This window comes from Phyllostomus hastatus, unplaced genomic scaffold (genome assembly GCF_019186645.2).
Source record: "Phyllostomus hastatus isolate PE091 unplaced genomic scaffold, TTU_PhHast_1.1 phas_contig_41, whole genome shotgun sequence".
NCBI lineage: Eukaryota > Metazoa > Chordata > Mammalia > Chiroptera > Phyllostomidae > Phyllostomus > Phyllostomus hastatus.
Window position 1 is genome coordinate 3,877,229 of NW_025333876.1, and position 21,016 is coordinate 3,898,244.

A 21,016-nucleotide genomic window follows, 5' to 3' on the forward strand; every position below is an offset into this window, starting at 1 on the left:
TATTTTTCAAAATAGTTTACAGCACCAATCTACATAAATTGAAATGTTTCTTTGGGAAACGAAGCTTTGAACTTTTGGGGTCCCCCACCTGCGGTCTGAACCACAGTGGCTCAGCCCTGGGCTGTCTACTGCCTGCCCTCTGCTGGCTGACCAGCCATTGGCTATTTTACAAATTCTTAGATTTTTCTCCAAGAACCTTTTGAGGTAAAGAAAAGTGTTGTCAATTTACCAAGCTGCTTTCTACTTGCACAGATCTGTGCAAAGGCTGGGATGGGGTGGTGGGGGCGGGGGGAGGGGGCAGGGAAGAAATGGGAAACTAAGCTTTGAAAGCAGCCTTTACATTTTCTGTGGACTCCAAAATACTTGTCTCCCTCAGCTCCCATCAACACAGAACCTTCTGTCTCCTGAATTACACTCCAACTGGAGGACTCGGCTAGCATTCCTGTCTCCTCTGGCTTCTTCCAACTGGGAAGGCCGCAGGGGCAGGGGCGGGAGTGGGGAAGTGTGCTGTGTAGAGAGACTTATGGAGGCGTGGGGTCGAGGCAGGGCTACAAACCCATACACAAACCTGTGTGTCTGGATGATGAATACACCAGAGGGACAGCACACAACCCCAACTGTCTCACGTGGGGGCCCCACACTCTCAACAACATACCAGTGGCACCGAGTAATTAATTATTTGGCCATTTTCCAAGTTAACATTAAGCACCAACGAATTTGCTGGAGTGATTCACAGAAACTAACAGGAGGGCTCAATTTGATCACACTTACGAGACAGGTCAAACAGATCATGGTAGGGGCCACAAGTGGCTGGAAGGACTGGTCACTGTCACCTCAGAACAAGCAGACACCTGTCCTGGGAACTTCATAAGACCCCAGGCACTGACCTGAAAGCATCAGAGGGCAGGACTTTGAGAATGGCAGCAACCTACAGACAAAGGCGTTTAGAACTCTGCTCATCTGAGGCCGGTCGTACAAGAACACAGTGTCACATGCCAGTTACTCAGGACACACAGCCAGCGGTGAGACGCCAGAGCAGCATGAGCAGGCCGTGCCGGGGGGCACGTGGCTGACAGAGGCCCCCGTGCACACGCATCCTGGAGTGGAGATGACGCCCCCCACCTCGCTCCCACAGTGGCGCTTCTGCGGTGGAGTGGGCGGGGGCCTGTCAGGGAGGCAGAGCAGGGCCCCTACATGGAGGGGAAGTGGAGAAGGGGTCACAGTCCTAAGGCCCCTTCCAGAAGCTACTTGGAGGGCAGGGCAGGAGAAGGAAACCAGTCATGTTTTTCCTTGTTGAGTAAACAGCTGGCCTTCAGCTCTGGGGTGAACCTGTGGGGATGTGCTATTTTGTGGTACTCATCTTGCATCTATGGCCGGCTGTTTGGGGCTGAGAAGGGAGATGGCTACTACAAGTCTGGGGTAGGTGCATGTTTGACTCCAGAATGGTGCCTGGCGGCAGAGCCCTGGTGACCTCCATTCTATAGCAGCACAGCAGGAGAGGAGCTTCTTTCTTTGTGAAGAGGGAGGTTAAGAGGCTCAGTGGCCAGCCAGAGCCAAGTGGCCCTGGCCAGGGAGCTGTCAGAGGTGACCAGGGCCTGATGAGCCTGCTGCAGAGCAAGACTGGGCAAGCCCCACGCTGTGGGGTGAGGCTACAGTCCAGGTACTGCACCTTCGCTGCTCTGGAGCCTGGTGGTCGTGGGTGGGTCCTATTGCATTTGTGGAGACAGCGAGGTGCTTCTGAGTCCTCCATGGGCATCCCTCAGGGCTGCTGTCACCTCTGGGGGACAGGGCTGTGTGTCACTTGCAGTGGTCCAAATTGCCATCAGGAGTCCTTGCTTGGCCAGTGGCCAGGGATGCCTCCTCACTGTGCCACAGTCCATAGCCAAAGTAGATGGTAAAGCCTGCAGGCCAAGGGCAGAGCGCAGTGATCAGAGAAGGGGCCGGAGGGTGGCGAGGGGGAAGGGCTCCGGGGAAGTAGGCAGAGCAGCCTCAGCGGAGCAAACCTCACCACACTGCCTGGACCTAGCCTTTCTGCACTTAGAGGAACAACATGACTCTTCAAAGAGGGCCAGCAGAGGTGACCCACTGGAAAGCCTCGCACCAGGGAAACCCCTGAACAGAGGGAACAGCTCAGTTGGGGGCCCCAGGGAGGGAGGGGCATTAGTCCCTCAGCATCATCCACTGACGACCTGGCTGGGGGGCATGTGGCTGCTGGAGGGGGCCAGGACAGACACTGTGGAAGCTGTGAAGCTGTGCTGTTCCCTGCCAGCCTGGGGTTCTAGTGGCCACTGGGTTGCCCTGGATTTCCATGCTGTCTGCATAGTCACGGCTGCTCTTTTTCTCTGCGTAAGTGACTGTCACACTGCAGGAGGCATTCAGGTCACCTGGGAATGTATGTACCACAGGAATCCAGTCCAATCCAGTGCTGGGCACTCCAAAGGTCTATGGTTGGGTCCAGACCTGTCCAGTGACTGTGTCCCGGGGCCACCCTTATGCTGGTGACATAAGGAGAGCAGGCCTTAAAGGAAAGACTCAGCTGCCTTAAAGGAAAGACTTAGCTACCAAAAGTACAAAAAGCAGCAAATGCCCAGAAGCCAGAGCTTATACCAGGGATGATAAGATGCAGGTGCCATGTACCTCTGGCAGGAAGTGAGCACCAGGCCCTGCAGTCTCAAGGAGTGGGCACAGTGGGCTGAATGCAGATCGAGCCAGGTCTCTCAAAAAAAGTCTCTATGGGAGTTGCCTGTCCAGCTAGACACTGACTTTGAGGGGAGTGAGGGATCTGCAGAGACTGGGGCAGTCGAGTGCCCCCTAGCAATGGTACAGCAGCAGCCGTCTACTCCAAAGTGGGACAACCCAGGACTAAAAGGTCTGGCAGAACCATGGTCCTGAGATTCCTGCTTTTATCAGGGATGCTGAGGGACATAGGTCAAGGCTAGTCCCCCTGCATCAGCACTCAGCCTAGACATTGAGGAAGAAAACTGAGTTCATCTCCTGCAGCCCCCAGAGAGAGACCAGGCCACAGTCAGGCCCGGAGAGGGCCATGGCCCCCATGGTGACACCCAAGCTTCTGCAGGCCCACCGGTGCCCACATCCCACATGGAGAGGTGAGGCCCCGACTTTCGCACTGCTGGGGGGAGATGGGCTGATGCATTATCGATGGCAGACTCACGGCCTTGTTCTGATTAGTCTCAAGCTCTTGCTCAATGACTAGTTCAGGCAAGAGGCTATTAAAATGAAAAGTATCTGAAGGGGAGGAAAGGACCCACAACCTACCAGGAACTCCTTGTTGTTTGAGAGAAAAGAGCTGACTACCTATGTTTCCACTGTGTTTTGAAATCTGAACTGAGCGAGGCTCGATGACATAAGTGACCAGCAGGGATGGGAGGCCTCAGGAGACACTGGAGTATGGAACATGCTGGTCACAGCAGGACTGATGAACTGACCTACCTATCAGCATCCACACTGCAAACCGGACCCACGTGCCTTGGTCCAGCTGCATCATGAGATAGACGTTCACAAAGATGCTCAGGACAGGAAGGACCGGCAGGAAGGGCACCTGCAAAACACAAGGCAGCAGAGTCAGTTCTGACAGACTGAAGAGCATGGAGCTGGGGCCTGCTTGAATCATTTAGCAAAACTACCTAGAAAACGTCACACACCTGACACTCATGTGGATCCCTGAGATTTGTGTGGACAGCCATTTTTAGGTGGGAAAGAGGAAAGGAGTGCTAACCCCACCCGTGCCCCCAGCCCCTCCAACGCAAGCACACCCACATGGGGGCAAACGCTAACAGGTGGGAGCTCGGGTCTAAGCAACTAACTGCCAAAGTAAGCTCTCTTCTTATTTTCTACTCCTGCTGTTTTTCCACTAAAGTGAGGGGCTAGAAGGAGAATTCCACTTTACCTCTAAGGTTGAACTATTTTGTTTGTATAATCTGAAAGTGCAGAAGCCTTAGTCGCCTCCAAGCCTGGGTGATGATATATGATCCACCAGGACAGCATTTGTGAGAAGCCCTGGGGACCAGGTATGCTCCGCCACCTGAGAGCCAGGGGCATGGAGAGGTATCTCTCTCCAGAGTCAGGTCCTCAACAAGTACTATCTGTTCCCATGGGCCCATATTCTCCTGAGACTGACTGGCAAGCATCTCCTGCCAGACACCCAGGCTTAGGGGAGCACATGTAGGGACTGTCCCACCAGGCAGTCCCCTGCAGGCCTGGCAGGCAGAGTCGCTCACCTTAAACGAGAGTTTGGTCTTGCTCTCAGGCTGTCTCCAGATGATGACAGTGACCACTAGGCAGAGGATGGCAGAGCCAATGAGTATAAAGACTGCCCACAACTCCCCGTTTGTGAGAGCCGTCTTTCCCAGCACAGCCACGATGCAGAAGGTGATGATAAAAATTGCTGTGAGAGACAGAGAGAGTAGGAGAGCTGTGTCTCAGCCATTTCTCAATTCCCTACAGATACTTTCAGCTCTCTCCAAAGCTTATGGAGAGGGAGGCTGTATGTCTGTAGGCATCACCAACAATGAGGACAGAATAACTGACAGCACAGTCCAGCAGTAAGACCCCAACCCCCCTACCCAGGGACAAGAAACCATGCAGTACCAACAAGCAGGACCCCAGACACATACAGGGAAAGGGAGACTCTTACCTATGAGGCTGGTTGAAATGTTCACAATTAACCCAGAGATTCTGGAGGGCTCCATGTTTTTGGGTGAAAGTATACTTTTCAAAGAAAACCTTTCTGCTTCTGCTAAAAAGCCTGTCTGGGAATCGCTGGTGCTCACCAATTCATTCTGGTCTACTTGGTCCAGGTCCTCTGTAGTTCTGGCCATCTGATATACCATGTTAGGTTGCTCTGGCTGATACCTGCACACAAATATGACCATTGTGGGATGCAAAAAGATGCACAATAATTCAAGTTCTTAGTAAGCCTTCATGGGCAAGTTGCCCAGGACATAAGGCATCATATGGAAAGATAATGGTCCGAATGACATCTCTGGCAAAATAGAAACATGAGGAGAGCTGGGTCCTCGCCTTCTGCTGCTGCTTCTGGCAATACCCTCTTTGGTGTCTCTGTTTTGAGACCACTTGACCTCCACTGTAAACCAGCCCAGAGAAATGTCCTGAGGTGGTTTCTCTGGCTCTGAGAGTAGCACTGGCCCTTGGAAGCTTAAGATATTAGGCCACTTCCAGCAAAATTAGGCTGCAGGAAGCTAAATGCACAGACAGAAATAGAAAGCAATAACATTAAGATCCTATTTGGTGCAGAGAACTGGAGAAATGTGTCTGCAGGCTGATGGCTTTGAGATATTCTGTTTGGGAGACTTAATTGCATCAATTTATTTTAAAGCTCCAAGTGCCTTGGTATAAATAAATCTACAGAGCTGGGTGAAAGACTCAGCCCATGGCATGATTTCCAAGGTACAACCTACCTGTAAATGGAGCAGTCATTTTAAATGAGGCTCCTTATCTTCTCACTCAAAATGAACAGAGCTCAAATCTTTTCTACCAGCCTTGAAAAACAGAATGCCTTATGAATTATTTTACATTTAGTCTAAGAGTAAGCATAAAGATATTCACCATATTTTCACTAATTCACTTCTGTAACACTATTCAGTCAATTAGCAAACTAGATTTAGCTGATTTTACATGGTTACTACCAAGGCTCGATGCGATCCAGGTGTTACATACATTATCTGCTGAGCACATTAAAAATGGGATCAGTGGCCTTGCAAGTAGAAATACCTGAAAAGAAACAAGAGGCTCTTGCCAGGTGACCAACTCAGAGTCTCCATGAGTACTTGTTCTCATGCTAAGTGCTACCTCGGGCCATTTCTGGGACTTGGGAAGCAGAACCCTGTCATTCCAGAGCAAAGTAATATCGGTACCCAGAAGTATGCTGTGTGGAGGTAGCTGAGACACCAAGCTTAAGCCCAGGGCTGCTCTATTATCTCAACCCAGGGGCTAGCCTGAGCACCCAAGCATAGAACAGCCAGAACCTGGAAAGTCTTCCTGAACGTCAGCCTCGGCCATCCCACACCATATACTGGGACTCCTTCCTCCAGCAGCAGTGCAGTGAAGCATCACAGCAACCTGAGTTTCAGAGGTCATCACAGTAACCTAAGTTTTACTGGATTCTCCCAATTTCCACCAGGGACAGTCCCAGACCCCTCTGTCCCAAGAACCTGAACCACACTGCAAATATTACCCAAGCCTTCAAAACATCTGATCCCAGGAACCAGGCCCAGCAGTTGAGCTGAGAACCTGTCTTGACCCTCCCAACAACCAGACAGAAAAATGAGGGCATAAGACAGAGGGAGGCGGGGCCACCCATGACTCTTTGCAAGGATGTTCTCTATAACTAGGCTCTCAGCCATCAGATCCCACCCTACCTGGATAGTTCCCAAAGGAGCTACCAATAACCTAAAATTTACACTGTCTAAACCATTAATCTGAACTGCTAAGAGGCCAGCAGGGTTCATGTGTGTTTCTGTCATGGGACCCAGAAAAGCCATACATACCGTAAGACCAACACACAGGCAGCCACTAAAGAGTAAGCCAGGAGAGTGCCGATGGACATGAGGTCCACCAAGTCCTTCAGGTCAAAGAGAAAGGCCATCACAGCTGGGGAGAAAAGCATCAGGATTCATGGATGGTCCTCTACACGTACTGACATCCAGAACCACCACCCACCTGTGATTCAGAGCACATAAGAGGTGCTACTTTTGCTTGCTCCCCATATACCCAGCCCTTTCCATGGAAAGATGTTTAAAGGAAGAAAAGCTCAGGATTAAATCATATATAGTCCTCAATGGAACTTTGCAAGCTATTCCAACACTACAAACAGAGAAACCAAAGTTCAGACTGGTTGGAACAGTTATCTAAGGTCACACAGCTAGTACGTGAAAAAGTCAGAATTTCAAACAGGTTCTTGTGAGTCTGAGTCCATTGTTTCTTCCTTTCCATCATGCTGGCTCAGACACAAATCATGTACATCCATCCATCCATCCACCCATCAACCTCCTGGCACTCACTGAAAGCGTGGTATACACCACTGAAGGAGGAAAAGTATCTGGCATATCATCCAAAACATATGAATTGGTCAGCAACAGTGATAAGGAGGTGGATGAGGGTGGATGAGGCTCCTGACCCAGACAGTTGAGCATGGAAAGCAGTGTTACTCCCCGACAATCTCAGCTCCTTCACTGTGACCACACTTAAAAAAACCCCACACACATGCTTATTTTAAAATCCTTTGTACTTTTTCAGAGTGTTTGTGTGTATTTGTGTGGGGACACTGGTTGCTTCCCATTCAAACAATAACTTGGCTAGGTCTATTTTGGGGTATTTTCAAATCATTCACAATTGAGACAAGTTAAAACATAAACACAAAACCATTGCTTTTCCACAAATACTTCTCAAGACCCTATAAATTACTGCAGTTAAAAAAATGTAAATTGTGAATAAATAATAGGATTTAGGAGTAGAGAGGACCTTCTGAGTAATTAGAGCAGTGTCCAACCATGCATGCCACCGGCACCTACATCCCCACTCACAGAAAAGCTTGCGACAAATTTCTTCCATGTGGGGTCATTTTAGAAAGCCTATTACTTTTTTACACTCCCACCAAATAAAATGAAGAGAAAATCTTTGGTTTGGTGAATGTACTTTATAGTCACTTTAATGATTATAGTTTCATCTCCCTTCACCAGTACAGAAAGGAAATTAAGGCCAGTTTTTAGTATGATCAAATTACATGTAAATACTGAAAAAAATCTTCAGTTTTCAATGCCTTATCTCTTAAATATATAGGACATATTCTGACATATAGTGTCCCTTAACCTGACCACTGTGATCGTTCTCAGGAATGTAGAATGATAGGAGAAACTTAATAAATAATAAAAAATTAGGTTTCTTTCATTACGTAATGTTAACCCACAAAATGAAGCACACTTTGCTAAGGGCATAAATATTATTAATAACAACTCATTGATTTAAGAAAGTCAAATGTCTTACCAATGGCCATTTGACAAATCCCTGTGGTACAAACTGTGAACAGTGTCACGTGTCCTAATTTACGAGGAAAACCTGCTGCTCTACTCACAGCCTGGAAGGAGCCAGACTCTTTGGCATAAAAACAAACCAGGTACGAAGCACAAGCCAGCTCTACACTATGGGTGTGCTTCCTGCTTTCACCTCTCTGTGTCTCCACTTCCACATCTGTACAATGGGATCACACTGCCTCTCAAGCTATGAAATGCAATCATTAAAGAAGGGAACATAGATAACAAACAGCATGCAGTGCATGTGCAAATAAGTTTCTGCTCCTCCTTCTTAATCCAGGGCCCCTGGAATATCACACAGACCAGGAGTCCCCAGCCCCTGGCCTGTTGGGAATGGGGCCACACAGCAGGAAGAGGAACAAAACTTCATCTGTTTTACAGCCGCTCCCCATCATTCACATCACCACCTGAGCCCCGCCTCCTGTCAGATCAGCAGCAGCATTAGGTTCTCATAGGAACACAAACCCTACTGTGAACTGCACATGCGAGAGATCTAGACTGCACACTCCTTATGAGAATCTAATGACTGATGGTCTGAGGAGGAGCTGAGATGGTGATGCTAGTGCTGGGGAGCAGCTACAAATACAGGTTATCATTAGCAGAGAGGTGTGACTGCACAGAGACCATAATAAATCAGCTGCTTGCAGACTCATATCAAAACCCTCTCAGTGAGTGGGAAGAGACAGTTAAGCTGTATCTGGTGGCAGGCTATAAAGCCAAGCCCCAGCCACACCCCAGTCTGTAGAAAAACTGTCTTTCACAAAACCAGTCCCTGGGCCAAAAAGGTTGAGGACTGCTAACACAGACTCAAAGCATTTTTCAGTCCACTGATGCCATCTGTCAAAATCATCTTCTTGGTGAGGAACCTCATATTTGGTAAGATAAACCTCCTCTGGGCCTGCCATTATGTATACACCCAAGGCAAATGGCTTTAGCAGCAGCACTTCCAATATCTCCTGGGGAAGAAGTGGTACATTTTATACAACACTAATCATAAGTGACTCTCACTTCCCAGAGAACTCATGAGCATAGATACAAGGACACTAAATTTCCAGTAATAACGCATAGTCTCACTTGGCTTCTAAATGCATGGAGATGTCATCTCACTGAAACCTACTCAGGGACACTCAGAAACAGAGAAGACCAATGACTTTGCGGGACCATGTGTGTCCTAAGCTCTGGCCAATGAGAGGATAATAACAGAATTCAAACTTTTTGGAAAGTCCATCACATCTCTGTAGCACTGGCCTCTGCTACAGGACCTTGCAATAAACCAGGTTCTAAGGGTAAAAACCAAATGTTAAAAAGACCAGTTAAAACTTTTCACAGGCCACAGTACAATTCAGGACATTTCCCTAAGAAGTAATAACAACTCAACTGTTGAAATATTTACATGTGAAATTATTTCCAGTTCTTACCAGCAATGGCACCTGAGGTTAATGTGGCAATTATCGGTGTTTTGGTCCTATTGTTGATTTTAGCCAAAAATTTAAATAGCAGTCCATCTTCAGCCATGGCATAGATAACTCGAGGCATGGGAAACATGGAACCCAAAAGGCTAGGTGGAAGAAAAAGACAAAAGCATCAGTAAGATGAACTTACCAGCAATCAAGTCACCAGCATCTGACCAGGCCCAGTTGACCTCTGGGGAGCAGGAACCCTGAGCTCTCCCCAAGGGCTGGTGCCGGCCAGGCTGCGTGAGACTCATGCTCAAGACTCAGAATTCCACACACCATCTCCTCAAAAGGCACTTACTCTGAGTTTGTGTAAGTGTAAGAATGGGAAAGGCCTAACAAATAGTACAAACCAACTTACTGTTTTTATGGAAGGGAAATCTTATATTTATTCTTGCAGTTATTTCCAGCTAAATCAAGCAAAAAATAAAAGAATCCCGGCATCCATAAGGATGTCTCTGGTAAATCAATATTTACCATATAGTTACTGTCCGTAGATTAGTAGGAAACAGCAGGGGCAGAACACCCCTCAATAAAAGGCACTCACTCCCTTTTTCAAGGTTGCCTCTGCTTGACAGCCAGACTGAGGCCAACATGCAGTGTTCACAAAGCTGGCCTGACCCAGTAGCCAAAACCGGGAACAGAAAGCCAGTCCCTTGCTGAGCAGATGACAGCCTTGGGTTCTTCAAGATCAATAACGTAATTGACTCTTGGCTGATTAATAGCAACAACAAGGGAGAAACCACAGAATCAGGGTTGGCGTTACTGGCTCCAGCTCCAGGGAAAAAAGTAATTTTAACAGCAAATCTGCACATACAGCTTTACTGAGCCCTCCACAGGTGATGCCCGAGAACACTCACCTGGTAGACAGAGCACAGAGGGAGCCGACGGCCACTGCGTACTTGGCGCCTTCCCATCCCACATGCTTGAAGGCGTCGGGCAGCGGGCTGTCCTTGTCCAGGCACAAGTACGGCATCATGAGTGTGAGGGCAGCCGACACCCCGAAGTAGGCGATGAAGCAAATCAGGAGGGAAGCGACGATGCCCACAGGAATGGCCTTCTGGGGGTTCTTGACTTCTTCACCTAGAAGCAACCAGGAGTCAGCCCAGGTCGGTGAGGTGGTGAGGGGTGCCCCACAAACCACAAGGCCCCAGGCCTTTCAGCATCCAGGGAGTCTGTGCCATCACAAATGACCCCCACAGAACTCAGCTCTATGGGGGCCAGGGTCTGCTGGGCTCTGGAAAGACGGGGTTGCCCCAGCAACACAGACCAGGTGACCCCTAGGCCCCCGGATGGTGTTCTTGGCTGTTTTGTCATGGTTCCACCAAGGGAAAGACTTGCTTCCTTTGGCAGGGAGATTTGGGAGGCTTGATGGAGCCTAGACTATTCAATTTGCCAGGACGGCAGTATTTTTAATGGCCTCGTGTCTCCGGATGATGCACAGATATGAAGTCAGGCTGTGGCCTGGGCTGTCATTATCCCATTCGTTCTAGCAGAACGGTCAGTCACACTCCTGCTGCAGTTTCCTGTCAGGAACTGCCCCTCGGGGAAACGATATGGGTGGGGAAGATTATCAGGAAGCTGCAATCTACACGTTACTCCTGGGTGAAAGCTCAGCAACCAGCACAGGCGCACAGGAAGGAAGATAGTGGCCCATGGGGGCACAAGAGGACCAGAGGTGGGCAGGCGTACCTGTGGTGGCAATGCAGTCAAAGCCCACAAAGGCGTAAAAGCAGGTCGCTGCTCCTGATAGGACGCCGGAGAATCCGAAAGGCATGAAACCCCCGAAACCGAATTTCCCTGCCTTTGTGTCGCTGGAAAAAAAAGAGCCACAACAAAGATCACAACACCAGCCTCATCATTCCAAACAGCCACTGACTGACTTAGACCCACCGCTCCAGCCCTCAGTATGTGATCCCTGACAGCTGTCACCAGCCACCGCATCCCAACTCTGTGGGCCATAGGACCCTCGATTTGGCGTGGCCTAGAGTCATAAGGGTGTGTGCTAAGCCCTTTCCAGAGGTGCCTTGTAAATACTGACTTGGAGTAGGGGTGGAGTGTAGGAACTGTGACGGGCTGTCCAGCAGGAAGGAGGGGAAAACCTACAACTGCAGCCTCTCCCCCGAAACCCTAGAGAAAGAAATGAAGCCAGGCAGTGCAGAAGCCCCAGACCTAGGAACAAAATGCAAAAAGTCTCCGTATTTACCAGTAACTTAGGTCTCAAAACAAGCATTTCCAAAGGCACTGAGGTTTGAAGAGTGGTTTGTTTTAGTCAACAAAAATGCTCCCTAAGCACCCATATGCACAAGGTAAACAACTGGGATGCTCCACAAGTGGGCACTGGTACCCAGCACAGCTGGGCTCATGGGTGGCGCTCAGTAGTGTTTGCTAAAGTAATGAACACAAAGTCAAACATATTTTGTGAACCTCAAAGTCCTTGAAGATCCAGAAAATAGTCACAGTGGTTCAAAACCTGTGACTCTAGACACTAAGCTTCAAGAGGGAGCCCTTCGCCCCTGCTGGCCCCATCTGGGTGGCCATCCGTGACATGAGTCTACCTCAGGCCCTGCCTGGCACCGAGTAATCTTGAACCTCCGCCACCTGAAGAGCAGCCCCACTCCTTCCAGTCTGAGAAGGGCAGCTTCAGCTCCTCAACATGGAGCTCCCGAGGATGCTCAAAGCCCCCCATTAGCCCTGCCCACTCGGCTGACTGCCCCTTCACATGGACTACTTCACCCGCGGACCTGAGACAGAAATGAGAGAGAATATTCCAGTTCTGTGAACACCAATGCACTGAGGCTGGGTTAGCAACTCATTCTGGCAAATTTGTTTTTAAGTGGGATTTACCGACTGACTAATAAAACAGACCAACAATTTGGACCCAATTGTTTTCTAACAGGGAATAAGCCTTCTCCTGATTCCTTGGGTATAGTTACATTTTTCAGCTCCAGAAGGTGCCACGGAGCCACCGGGACTCACTGTGGTGCAGTAGCAACAGGAAGGAAACCCCAACAAATACACAAGTGATAGATGTGGGTAAAATTTCACCAGACGCAAATGGAAGCTTGTCATCTTAAAGTGTGACTGAAGTAAACCGTCAATCCAGGTACAAAAAAAAGGCAGCTCAGGACAGTTAAATCAGCAAGGTACAGTGCACAGTCTACACTGTCTCCCAGGTGCCCCAGCCACTCCTGGGCGCATGAATCACAAAGAGCGTGGACACCTGCTGAGCTGACTTCAGCAATCACAGCACGATGCGATGCGGTGGGAACTGCCCCTGAGCCCGAGCCCCTGCAGGATGAAGCCCCTCCATACTGTATGGTCTCACTGGGAAATGCTTTAGTACTTCAGAGAGACAAACAGTTTCATTTAAGACTGTGTGGCCATCATCAGAAACACAAATCTACAGCTGGTGAACAACAAAAAAAGGAAAGATCTTACAGGTTTTAATAAAATGAGTAAGCAAGCTATGTCCCCGTCCCAATGCACTCCACCTCTCACAGTGGCTGGCTCACTGCCCTCATGGCTGTGTCTCTAGGGCCGAGCAACAAACGCCACTTTGTCTGGGAGGCGGGTACAGCCCGTCATTGCTAGGACGTACTGTGTAAGGGTGACCGATGAAAGCAAATACCACACCTGGCATGAACAACCTCTTCATAAAAACAAAAAATGAAATCTTGACTGACAACCAGGAAACATTTAACCCCTCACCTGTGAACAGCAACTAGCAAGATAGGCTGCGCCTGCTCAGAGTTTTCCAAGTCGACTGTTTCTTCAAAGCATGTTTGAGTTGGCTTTACTCTATCCTCAGTGAATGGGCACCAAGAAATGTGGCATAAATTGGTCAGGAATGCTTGGGAAAATATATTAAAAGTCCTCATTTCTCTATAATGGGGTTTAGTCCTCAAAAGAAAGACCCTTTTTATTTGAAATGTTAACCATATAATATGGGAGTTAGTGAAGTTTCATACGTTTAATAGCTTCCTGTTTGTGTTCCAGTCATGAACTAGACACATATCAGTGCCTGCCCATTAATCAAACCACTCACTGGACGCCTAGCCTGTAACAACCAGCAGCCAAGTTGGCATATGGCCACTCAGACCCCAGTGTCTCAGCCTCCCTTGCAGCTAGCTGTGGCTGCCTACTGAATTCTGGCCAGGGGAATGTGGGCAGAAGGGATGTGTCTTTTGAAGATCTGTCCTTAGAAGCACTGGAAACACTCTGCTCCACACTCACCCCCTCTCTGGGAAAGCTGGATCATGCCAGTGCCCACAGCCCAGCTCTGACCCGGTGGGTGAGGGCCACATCCTCAGAGATGACAGGACAGCCAGGTGCACAGTCTGGGCCCCTGAAAGCTGATGCACTGCCGCAATGGCCACCCAACCAAACTGCTCATTTCAGGACCTGAGACATCATTTTAAAGCCACTGCGTTTTAGAAAAGTCTCTTTATTTGAGCAGTTTAACCTTTAACCACAATTAAAATAGATTCATAGATAAAATCAAACTCCCTGTTCTCCAGCCCAGGACCTTAAGTTTTACCTGAAAATTTGATGAGAAAATAAAAAAGATACATTATAATTATTTGGCTTTGTGTCCTAGATAATACGAGTTTGTTGTTGAGGGATCACTGCAAGGCCTGAGCAGGCAGGGGGCTGGAAGCAGTCCGGTCCCTGGCCTCACCTAGGGTCCTGAGCTGGAGACGCGTCAGGAGGACGGGGCCGCTGCTTCCCAGGGCTGATGCAGCCGAGTTGAGGGTGGGAGACAGAGATTATTACGATGACATTTGAAACTTGAGTAACTCTGAAAACCTTTGTAAAAGCCCATGATAAAAGTTTCACATATTTCTTTTTCAGTGTTATTAAATACTTCAAAATAAAGTGGCATCACCACGGTATTGCAGAGAAAATCTTTTCTGATCACAAAACTCAGAGGAAGGTCATGAAACAGAATATGAGGAAAAAGGGATTACTCAGTGAGTCTGAGAGTGATCCTCGACTGTGTACATTTTGGAATTGAATGAAGATTTTGTTTTGCCCAGTAGCACCCTGTCATACAATGTTCTGTATAGTAGAGGGAAATAAAACTTAACACAAATCCAAACCAATAAAACACCCTCAGCTACTTCACTACAAAAAAAAATAACCAAATATCCAAATTCAAGTCACACTGTAAAAGAAAGATTCATATAGTTTTAGCCAGTTCCACCCCCTAAATATACAGACCAGCACGCGCCGAGGTGGGAACAGAAAAGCAACTCACTTGCCGCATAAGTGACCAGTTGTGTTCTGGAAATCCTCCTCCACGAGCTGCCAGTTCTTAAGGGATCCTTTCACAAATCCTGACACCATGATGAAGCCCAGGACCAGAACGTTGACACAAGTGAATATTTTATTGACCATGGCTGATTCTTTCACACCAAGAGTTAAAAGTCCTGAAAATGTGCATATATAGGAAACTGAGCGTTAGCCCCATACCAGGCAAATCCTTCCTGGGATGGGGACAGGGACAAAGACAATGACTTAAGAAGAATCCACATGGCATCAAATCTCGGAAGACTTCTGTGGGCCTCTGGGGATGGGGCTGGATTCATGACCTTTCTAGAGGCAGTGAGCAAAACCACCGAAGTCCTGGGGTGTTTAATAACGGTTCGAGGACGCCATCCGGGGGCACCAGGGGACATCAAGGCCCCTAGGGGATGAAGCGAGCTCTTCATCCCTGTCCCCTCCCCCTCACTAAACTATGTTACTGAGAACTGCCCGCAGGAGCAGGATTTTATTTTCTCCAAGGCAGAGACATTTTGCTCAGCTTCCTGGCAGAATGAGCTTTTCAGATGAGAAAATCATTCGGGTCAACTTGGGGAGGTAGCAGTTCCAGCAACGCCAAGTGTCTGTGGCTGTGGAGCCACCACCCCGCACAGCCCCGTTGAACTCAGTGCACAGCTAACTCACACAGGGAAGAACGCCAAGTGGTAAAGGCACCCAGGAACCACATGACGGCACAGGACCACCTTGGGGTGAGCGCGCCACCTGGGGAGTTCTGTGGCACACTCGGCTGGGCAAGAAAAGTGGCATTAAAAGGTGTCCGGGACACACGACCACCGTTTATGATTAGAGAGCGCTGCTCTGCCATGTACATCTTTTATACAGTTTAAAATAGAAAATGCTAACTTAGTAGATTGAACTCTGAAATGCAAGTGTAAGAAGAGAACGGAGCACTTCATCCCAGAAAACAGGACCCCACACCCCACGGTGCTTGTCCTTCCGCGTCCCTCCCTCCTGTGTTCATGAAAATCTGAGTAGTGCAGACTTGACTTCTGACACATACTCCTGTCAACTGGACCAGACATACTGCTGTGCAAAGTGATTTTGATTACATACACAGTGGGCAAAATCACACAGGTTGTTTTTAAAACCTATGCAAGGTTTTCTAACCTCAAAAGAGAAGTTATCACATTTCAATTTAATGTTTATGTCAACAAAACTCCCACCTTAGGGGCTGAGACACAGGTAAATGTCAGTAAGAAGAAGCTGCCAATCAGTTGTGGCCAAGTGCTCTGAAATTTTTCAATTCTGCACACACAACTTTGTCACGAAATGTATTTACTTAAAGGGCATCATGACGACCGGTGGGTGTGAGAGCACCAGAGGCGTCTCAGACGCTGCAGACACCCGTCAGTGCCCCAGACGAACAAGGTCTCTTGTTCCTCTACACTGGCCTGGCGAGCGAACACCAGCCTTCCTTTCCCAGTGGTCACCATGGATCAACAGAGTGTATTCCTGGGCCATCTGCACAAAAATCTTACTCCATAGTCACAAAACACCGGAGGGTTCGCTTTTAGCTAAATGATATACAAACCTATGTGACTCTATTAGAAGCCACTGAGGCAAAAAGATGTCTGCATTAATTGCAAAAGGAGGGCGGGGGGAGGAGAATAAAATGGGGAAGGGAGAAAGAAAAAAGGAAGAAAACCTAATGCAAGCCTGCCTTATACCTTGGGCCCCTCCCTTCCACCTGATGGCTCTCTCACTGTGTGGCTGTACCTGTTAAGATGAGGATTATAATCACAGCAAAGATGTCTGGGTTTTCGGCCAGCACTCCCGGGAGTTTCAGAGCCATGTGTGTCCGAGAGAACTCCCCGATGGGTTTGCCAATCAGCTCATCAAATGTTGCACTCCAGGCTCTGGCCACGCTTGAAGTACCTGTCACGAGACACACACACCAGAAGAAAGTGAAATAAAGCAGTTTCCAGAGCATTTGTCATCCAGCTGGACATTCACAGCATCCATGTTGTGATCACAGACAGTGCATGAGACTCTGCAGCAGCAGCCAGACCTCAGCATACGTGAGCTCAGGAGTTCACGGTGAGGTGCAAAGTCCGAGAAAGCTTCTAGGGCCTTGGAAAAACATGCCTTTCCCACCTTGACCCAATACACACATGTATACATGTTTCAAATATTTAACCAAGTTATTAATAAAAGTTTTATAAAACGTGTTACCCTGGCACCTGAGAGGCACTCAGACAGTGCTTATTCAATTCTACCTATTTGATTTCATCACAAACAGAAACGCTGATGGCAAGCCTTGAAACTGATGGCACGACTCACTCTCCAGTTGCAATGGGCTGTGTGCACCTTTCTCAGCAGCTCCTTTTCCAAGACTGGCCTGGAGAACACTGCTCTCCCAGCAGAGAAGACCAGAAACATGGCACGTGGCTGACCCTCACCTCTGCCATCTGCCACTCTGTCTGTGACCCTGGGCTCATACCCACAGGTCCCCAGGCACCTGCCAGCAGACAAAGCACTCTGTACTCTCCCCGCACCCCGGCCAGGAGGAATGCAAAGGGAGGTGGCGCTCCCAGTGCCAACGAGGCTGACTGTACGCACTCTCCCTCCCTCCCCCTCCCTCTCTGTCTCAGTCTGAATTAAGTCACTGCTTGTCCAGCACTGTTTCTTAAGAAATGTCACCAAAATTCCAATATTCACATAGACCATTTTCCTTTCCTTTCTCCAAAGGGCCTTGCCGGTGACTGCGGTCTGGGTCAGCCCCAGGAGTCTGCCGCAGTGATCTGCTGAGACTCAATTTTGCTATTTGGTCTCATGATAAATAATCTTCCAACAGCTCAATAATCGAACCACATTTCTTCATGCTGAGCAGCCCGCCTATTATGAAATCTGTCCATCAAGGCCATAACCCAGCAAAGAAACATGGTCTCCCATCTGGCCCAGAGGCTGGCTCACTGCTGACCAGGATCCTGAACCCCACCCTGCTGGCTGAGAGCGGCTGCTGGGCCTCCCAATTCTGGTTCTGAGTCAGGGCTTTAAAACCCCACACTGGCTGAGAAAACTGCCCTCCCCAATAGCTGAGGCTGAGAGGTCCCTACAGTGACACGTGGCACACGTGTGATGCCACACCAGCAAGTGGCACTCTGGCAAAGATGCATCATCTGGGGTCTGGAAGTATGAGGCCTCACGCCCTCTGTGCCTCACACCCAGATAAATCCTCTGGAAACACAACAGCCCATTTAAAATAGCCGCATTCCCACCAGGAGAACCTAGCGTGTGTGTCTGTCTGCACCTGCTTCAGCACTGGGCTGAGGAAACCATGGTGTGAATGTTATTCTGGAGGTTACAAGAGTAGGCGGTGTCAGCTCTCTGAGCAGACACTGCAGGGCCAAAAGGGAAGGTGGCCTGGGAGCGTGGCAGCGGGCAGGTCGCAGGAGACCCAGGCCCGTGGGCCCAGAAGGCTGCGCTCAGCTCCACACCTGATGTTCCCGGGACCCACGAGGCTCAACTTACCACATCTTACTGTCTTTTGATAATATCACAAAATGCCTGTTAAATGTAAATGGAATGTTTAATGGCTATTTGTATTTCTACTTCTGTGAACTGGCCATTCAAATTCTTTGGTGATTCTTTTGCTCATGTGTTTGCTTTGATAGAATGACATGCAACCATTAGGAATATTACTGTGGAAAAAAGTTAACACTGTGGAAAATTTTTACTATGTATCGTTTTATAAATAGGCATACTGTGCCAAAAACATGCATCTCATGAAGAGAGATTGTCTTTTTCCTCTATTGCATGCCCAATATCTACCAAAATGCCTTGCGCAGAGCAAGTGCTCAGTAAATATTTGTTGCAAATGAATGAATGAGAGAATTAATGTCTCTCAGTTCTCAGATTTTTATTTTCTTCTTTGTGCTTTTCAATATTCCACCCATCTTTCTGGTCCATAATGAATTTACTATAGTACTAAAAAAATAAAAGAAGGAAACAAAAAAACTAACTAAAAGAGACTAAATCCTTTTTAAGTACAGTAATTAGAAGCATCCCACTGGTTCTACGTCTATCATGTTAACAGGAACGACCTCCTGGCTTGTTCCCACTAAGCCCTGACACACTGGCGCATGAACACCAAGAGCACAGACCGGAGGGGCGTTGGTGTCCATAAGGCTGCCACCACCTTTGTAAAAGGAAAGGGGAAGATGGACAAATGTCAGGCAAGGAGGGAGCTCTTGGGAAGAAGCTAGATCTGTTCTACTTGAGAGCAAAGCGGTGCATCTGCCCACGACTGGGAGGTGGGAACAACAGAAGAGGCGGACTCACCGATGATGTAGGAGAGAATGAGGTTCCACCCCGTGATGAAGGCCCAGAGCTCCCCGACAGTGACGTAGCTGTAGAGGTAGGCCGAGCCGGTCTTGGGGACACGAGCACCGAACTCGCCGTAACAAAGGCCAGCCAGCACCGAGGCCAGTGCAGCAATCAGGAAGGAGATGACAATGGCAGGGCCCGCGTTCTCACGTGCCACAGCTCCAGCCAGGACGTACACGCCAGCACCCAGCGTGCTGCCCACTCCCAGTGCCACCAGGTCAAACGTGTTTAGGCAGCGGGATAGCCGGCTCTCTTCATGGCTGCAGTCCACCACCTTCCGCCTCAGCATCTGCTGACCCACGTTGCACAGCACCTTGCACCCCATCCTGCTGATAAATCTGCTGAGGAGAAAGAACAGGACACGTCATCCTGGCCACCCTTTCACCCTTCCACCCCTCTAGTCACAACACATAGTGCAACCAGGCCCCTGTTGTCTTTTACTGCTAAAATGCTTTCAGTCTCAGAATCCCCCAGTCAGGACCCCACCCAGGAGCTCTCCAGCCCGAGGCTTGCTTGGCCAGAGCACACAGGAACACCCGGGGCCAGGACCTGCTGACTTTACCCTGGGCCCTCTGAGTGGCCGCCTTCCTCTCAGTTCCTGGCAGAAACCTTGCATGGGCCGGAACTCTGGAGTATGGGCAACACACACCAGGAGCACTGTTCCTGCCCTCGACAGTCATGCAATTTACCAGAAAAAAAAACAAGATGTCATCCTAAGTGTACTGTTGGGGAGGCAAACCAAGCCATCTTTTAATTTATTATTAAAACCCAGAGGCCAATGGCAGTGGTTTTTAGCCCTTTATGGAATCCTCTGGGGGCAAGGACCAAGTTGTTTCCACTTTTAAGTTTACCCAGTTAGGTCCATAGCAGAAGTGTCGAATTTTTAGATGTTTAGGCTTTTTGTAGCTGTTACTACTCCAGGAATCGTGGGGGGTTTTTTGGACCCAAATGTTAGCTTTATGTGTATGAGACACTTCTGAGCACACGCTGAGAGAGCACACACGTCCACGTGATGGCTCATGCTACCCATTCCTCACAGGGGACACAGCCACGAGGGCCCCAGGACTTAAATGCCAGCTCAGCATTTAAATGGCCCTCCTGTAACGCAGGGGCCAACCCTGCCTGTTTGGTTGGGCCGGCTCCCACCTTTAAGGAGGTGGGACCAAACTCTCCACCCTGAAGGGTGGCCTGCCTATAGTAACTTCCTTCCAAAGAGGACAGTCTGGAAAAGGGAGAGAAAAGAGCCACTTTGCAGTGGAGAAATGAACAGTCAACATCAACGGTCACAGTCCTGCTGACGGTGCGATGTGACAAGGACACCTTGCCTTGGTGACCTTCAGGCCCAAACCCAGAGCCCCGGTCTCATCAGGAGAGAAACACCAGACGAGTCACAGATGAGGGGCATTCCACAAGACACCTGACCGACATGGTCCTCGAAATGGTCAAAGTCATCAAAACCAAGGAAGGTCGAGGAAATTGTCAAAGGCCTGAGGAGGCACATGGGATCCTGGATGTGGAAAAGGGACGTGAAGGAAAACCTAAGAGAGTCTGAATAGAGCATGGCCTTCATTTGTACCAGTATCACTTCATAACAGGAAACTGGGTATGGAATGTATGGAAATTCTCAACAATACCTTCAAAATGTTTCTATAAATCTAAAACTGTTTTAAAATAGCTTATTTAAAAATAAAACAGCAAGTGCAGAGATAAGCTACCATTGTTATTTTTGGCTACAGAGATGAAGAACAGTATCATTGATTTTTCACCTTTATCATCAGTTGATACCCACTGACCTAACTTTGCTGCAATAAAGCCACTGGAGATCACATTTCAGCAAAATCC

At 48.7% G+C, this 21,016-nt stretch overlaps 1 protein-coding gene across 4 annotated transcripts in view; it reads right to left on the reverse strand.

Moving 5' to 3' along the window:
- Positions 1-290: 290 nt before the first annotated feature.
- Positions 291-21,016, reverse strand: part of SLC7A1 (solute carrier family 7 member 1) — a 63,057-nt gene continuing 42,331 nt past the window's right edge. For 3 of the 4 annotated variants that reach the window (XM_045844802.1, XM_045844804.1, XM_045844805.1), the window contains exons 3-13: positions 19,130-19,515; positions 16,565-16,723; positions 14,784-14,955; positions 11,216-11,337; positions 10,384-10,606; positions 9,488-9,627; positions 6,528-6,630; positions 4,655-4,872; positions 4,239-4,405; positions 3,451-3,559; positions 292-1,901 (exon numbers count right to left, since the gene is read on the reverse strand). In XM_045844802.1, the coding sequence (XP_045700758.1) occupies positions 1,798-1,901; positions 3,451-3,559; positions 4,239-4,405; positions 4,655-4,872; positions 6,528-6,630; positions 9,488-9,627; positions 10,384-10,606; positions 11,216-11,337; positions 14,784-14,955; positions 16,565-16,723; positions 19,130-19,499 (1,887 nt within the window). In that variant the 5' untranslated portion in view covers positions 19,500-19,515 and the 3' untranslated portion in view covers positions 292-1,797. Of the gene's footprint in view, positions 1,902-3,450; positions 3,560-4,238; positions 4,406-4,654; positions 4,873-6,527; positions 6,631-9,487; positions 9,628-10,383; positions 10,607-11,215; positions 11,338-14,783; positions 14,956-16,564; positions 16,724-19,129; positions 19,516-21,016 lie in introns of all 4 variants that reach the window. The other variant, XM_045844803.1, reaches the window with a different exon arrangement.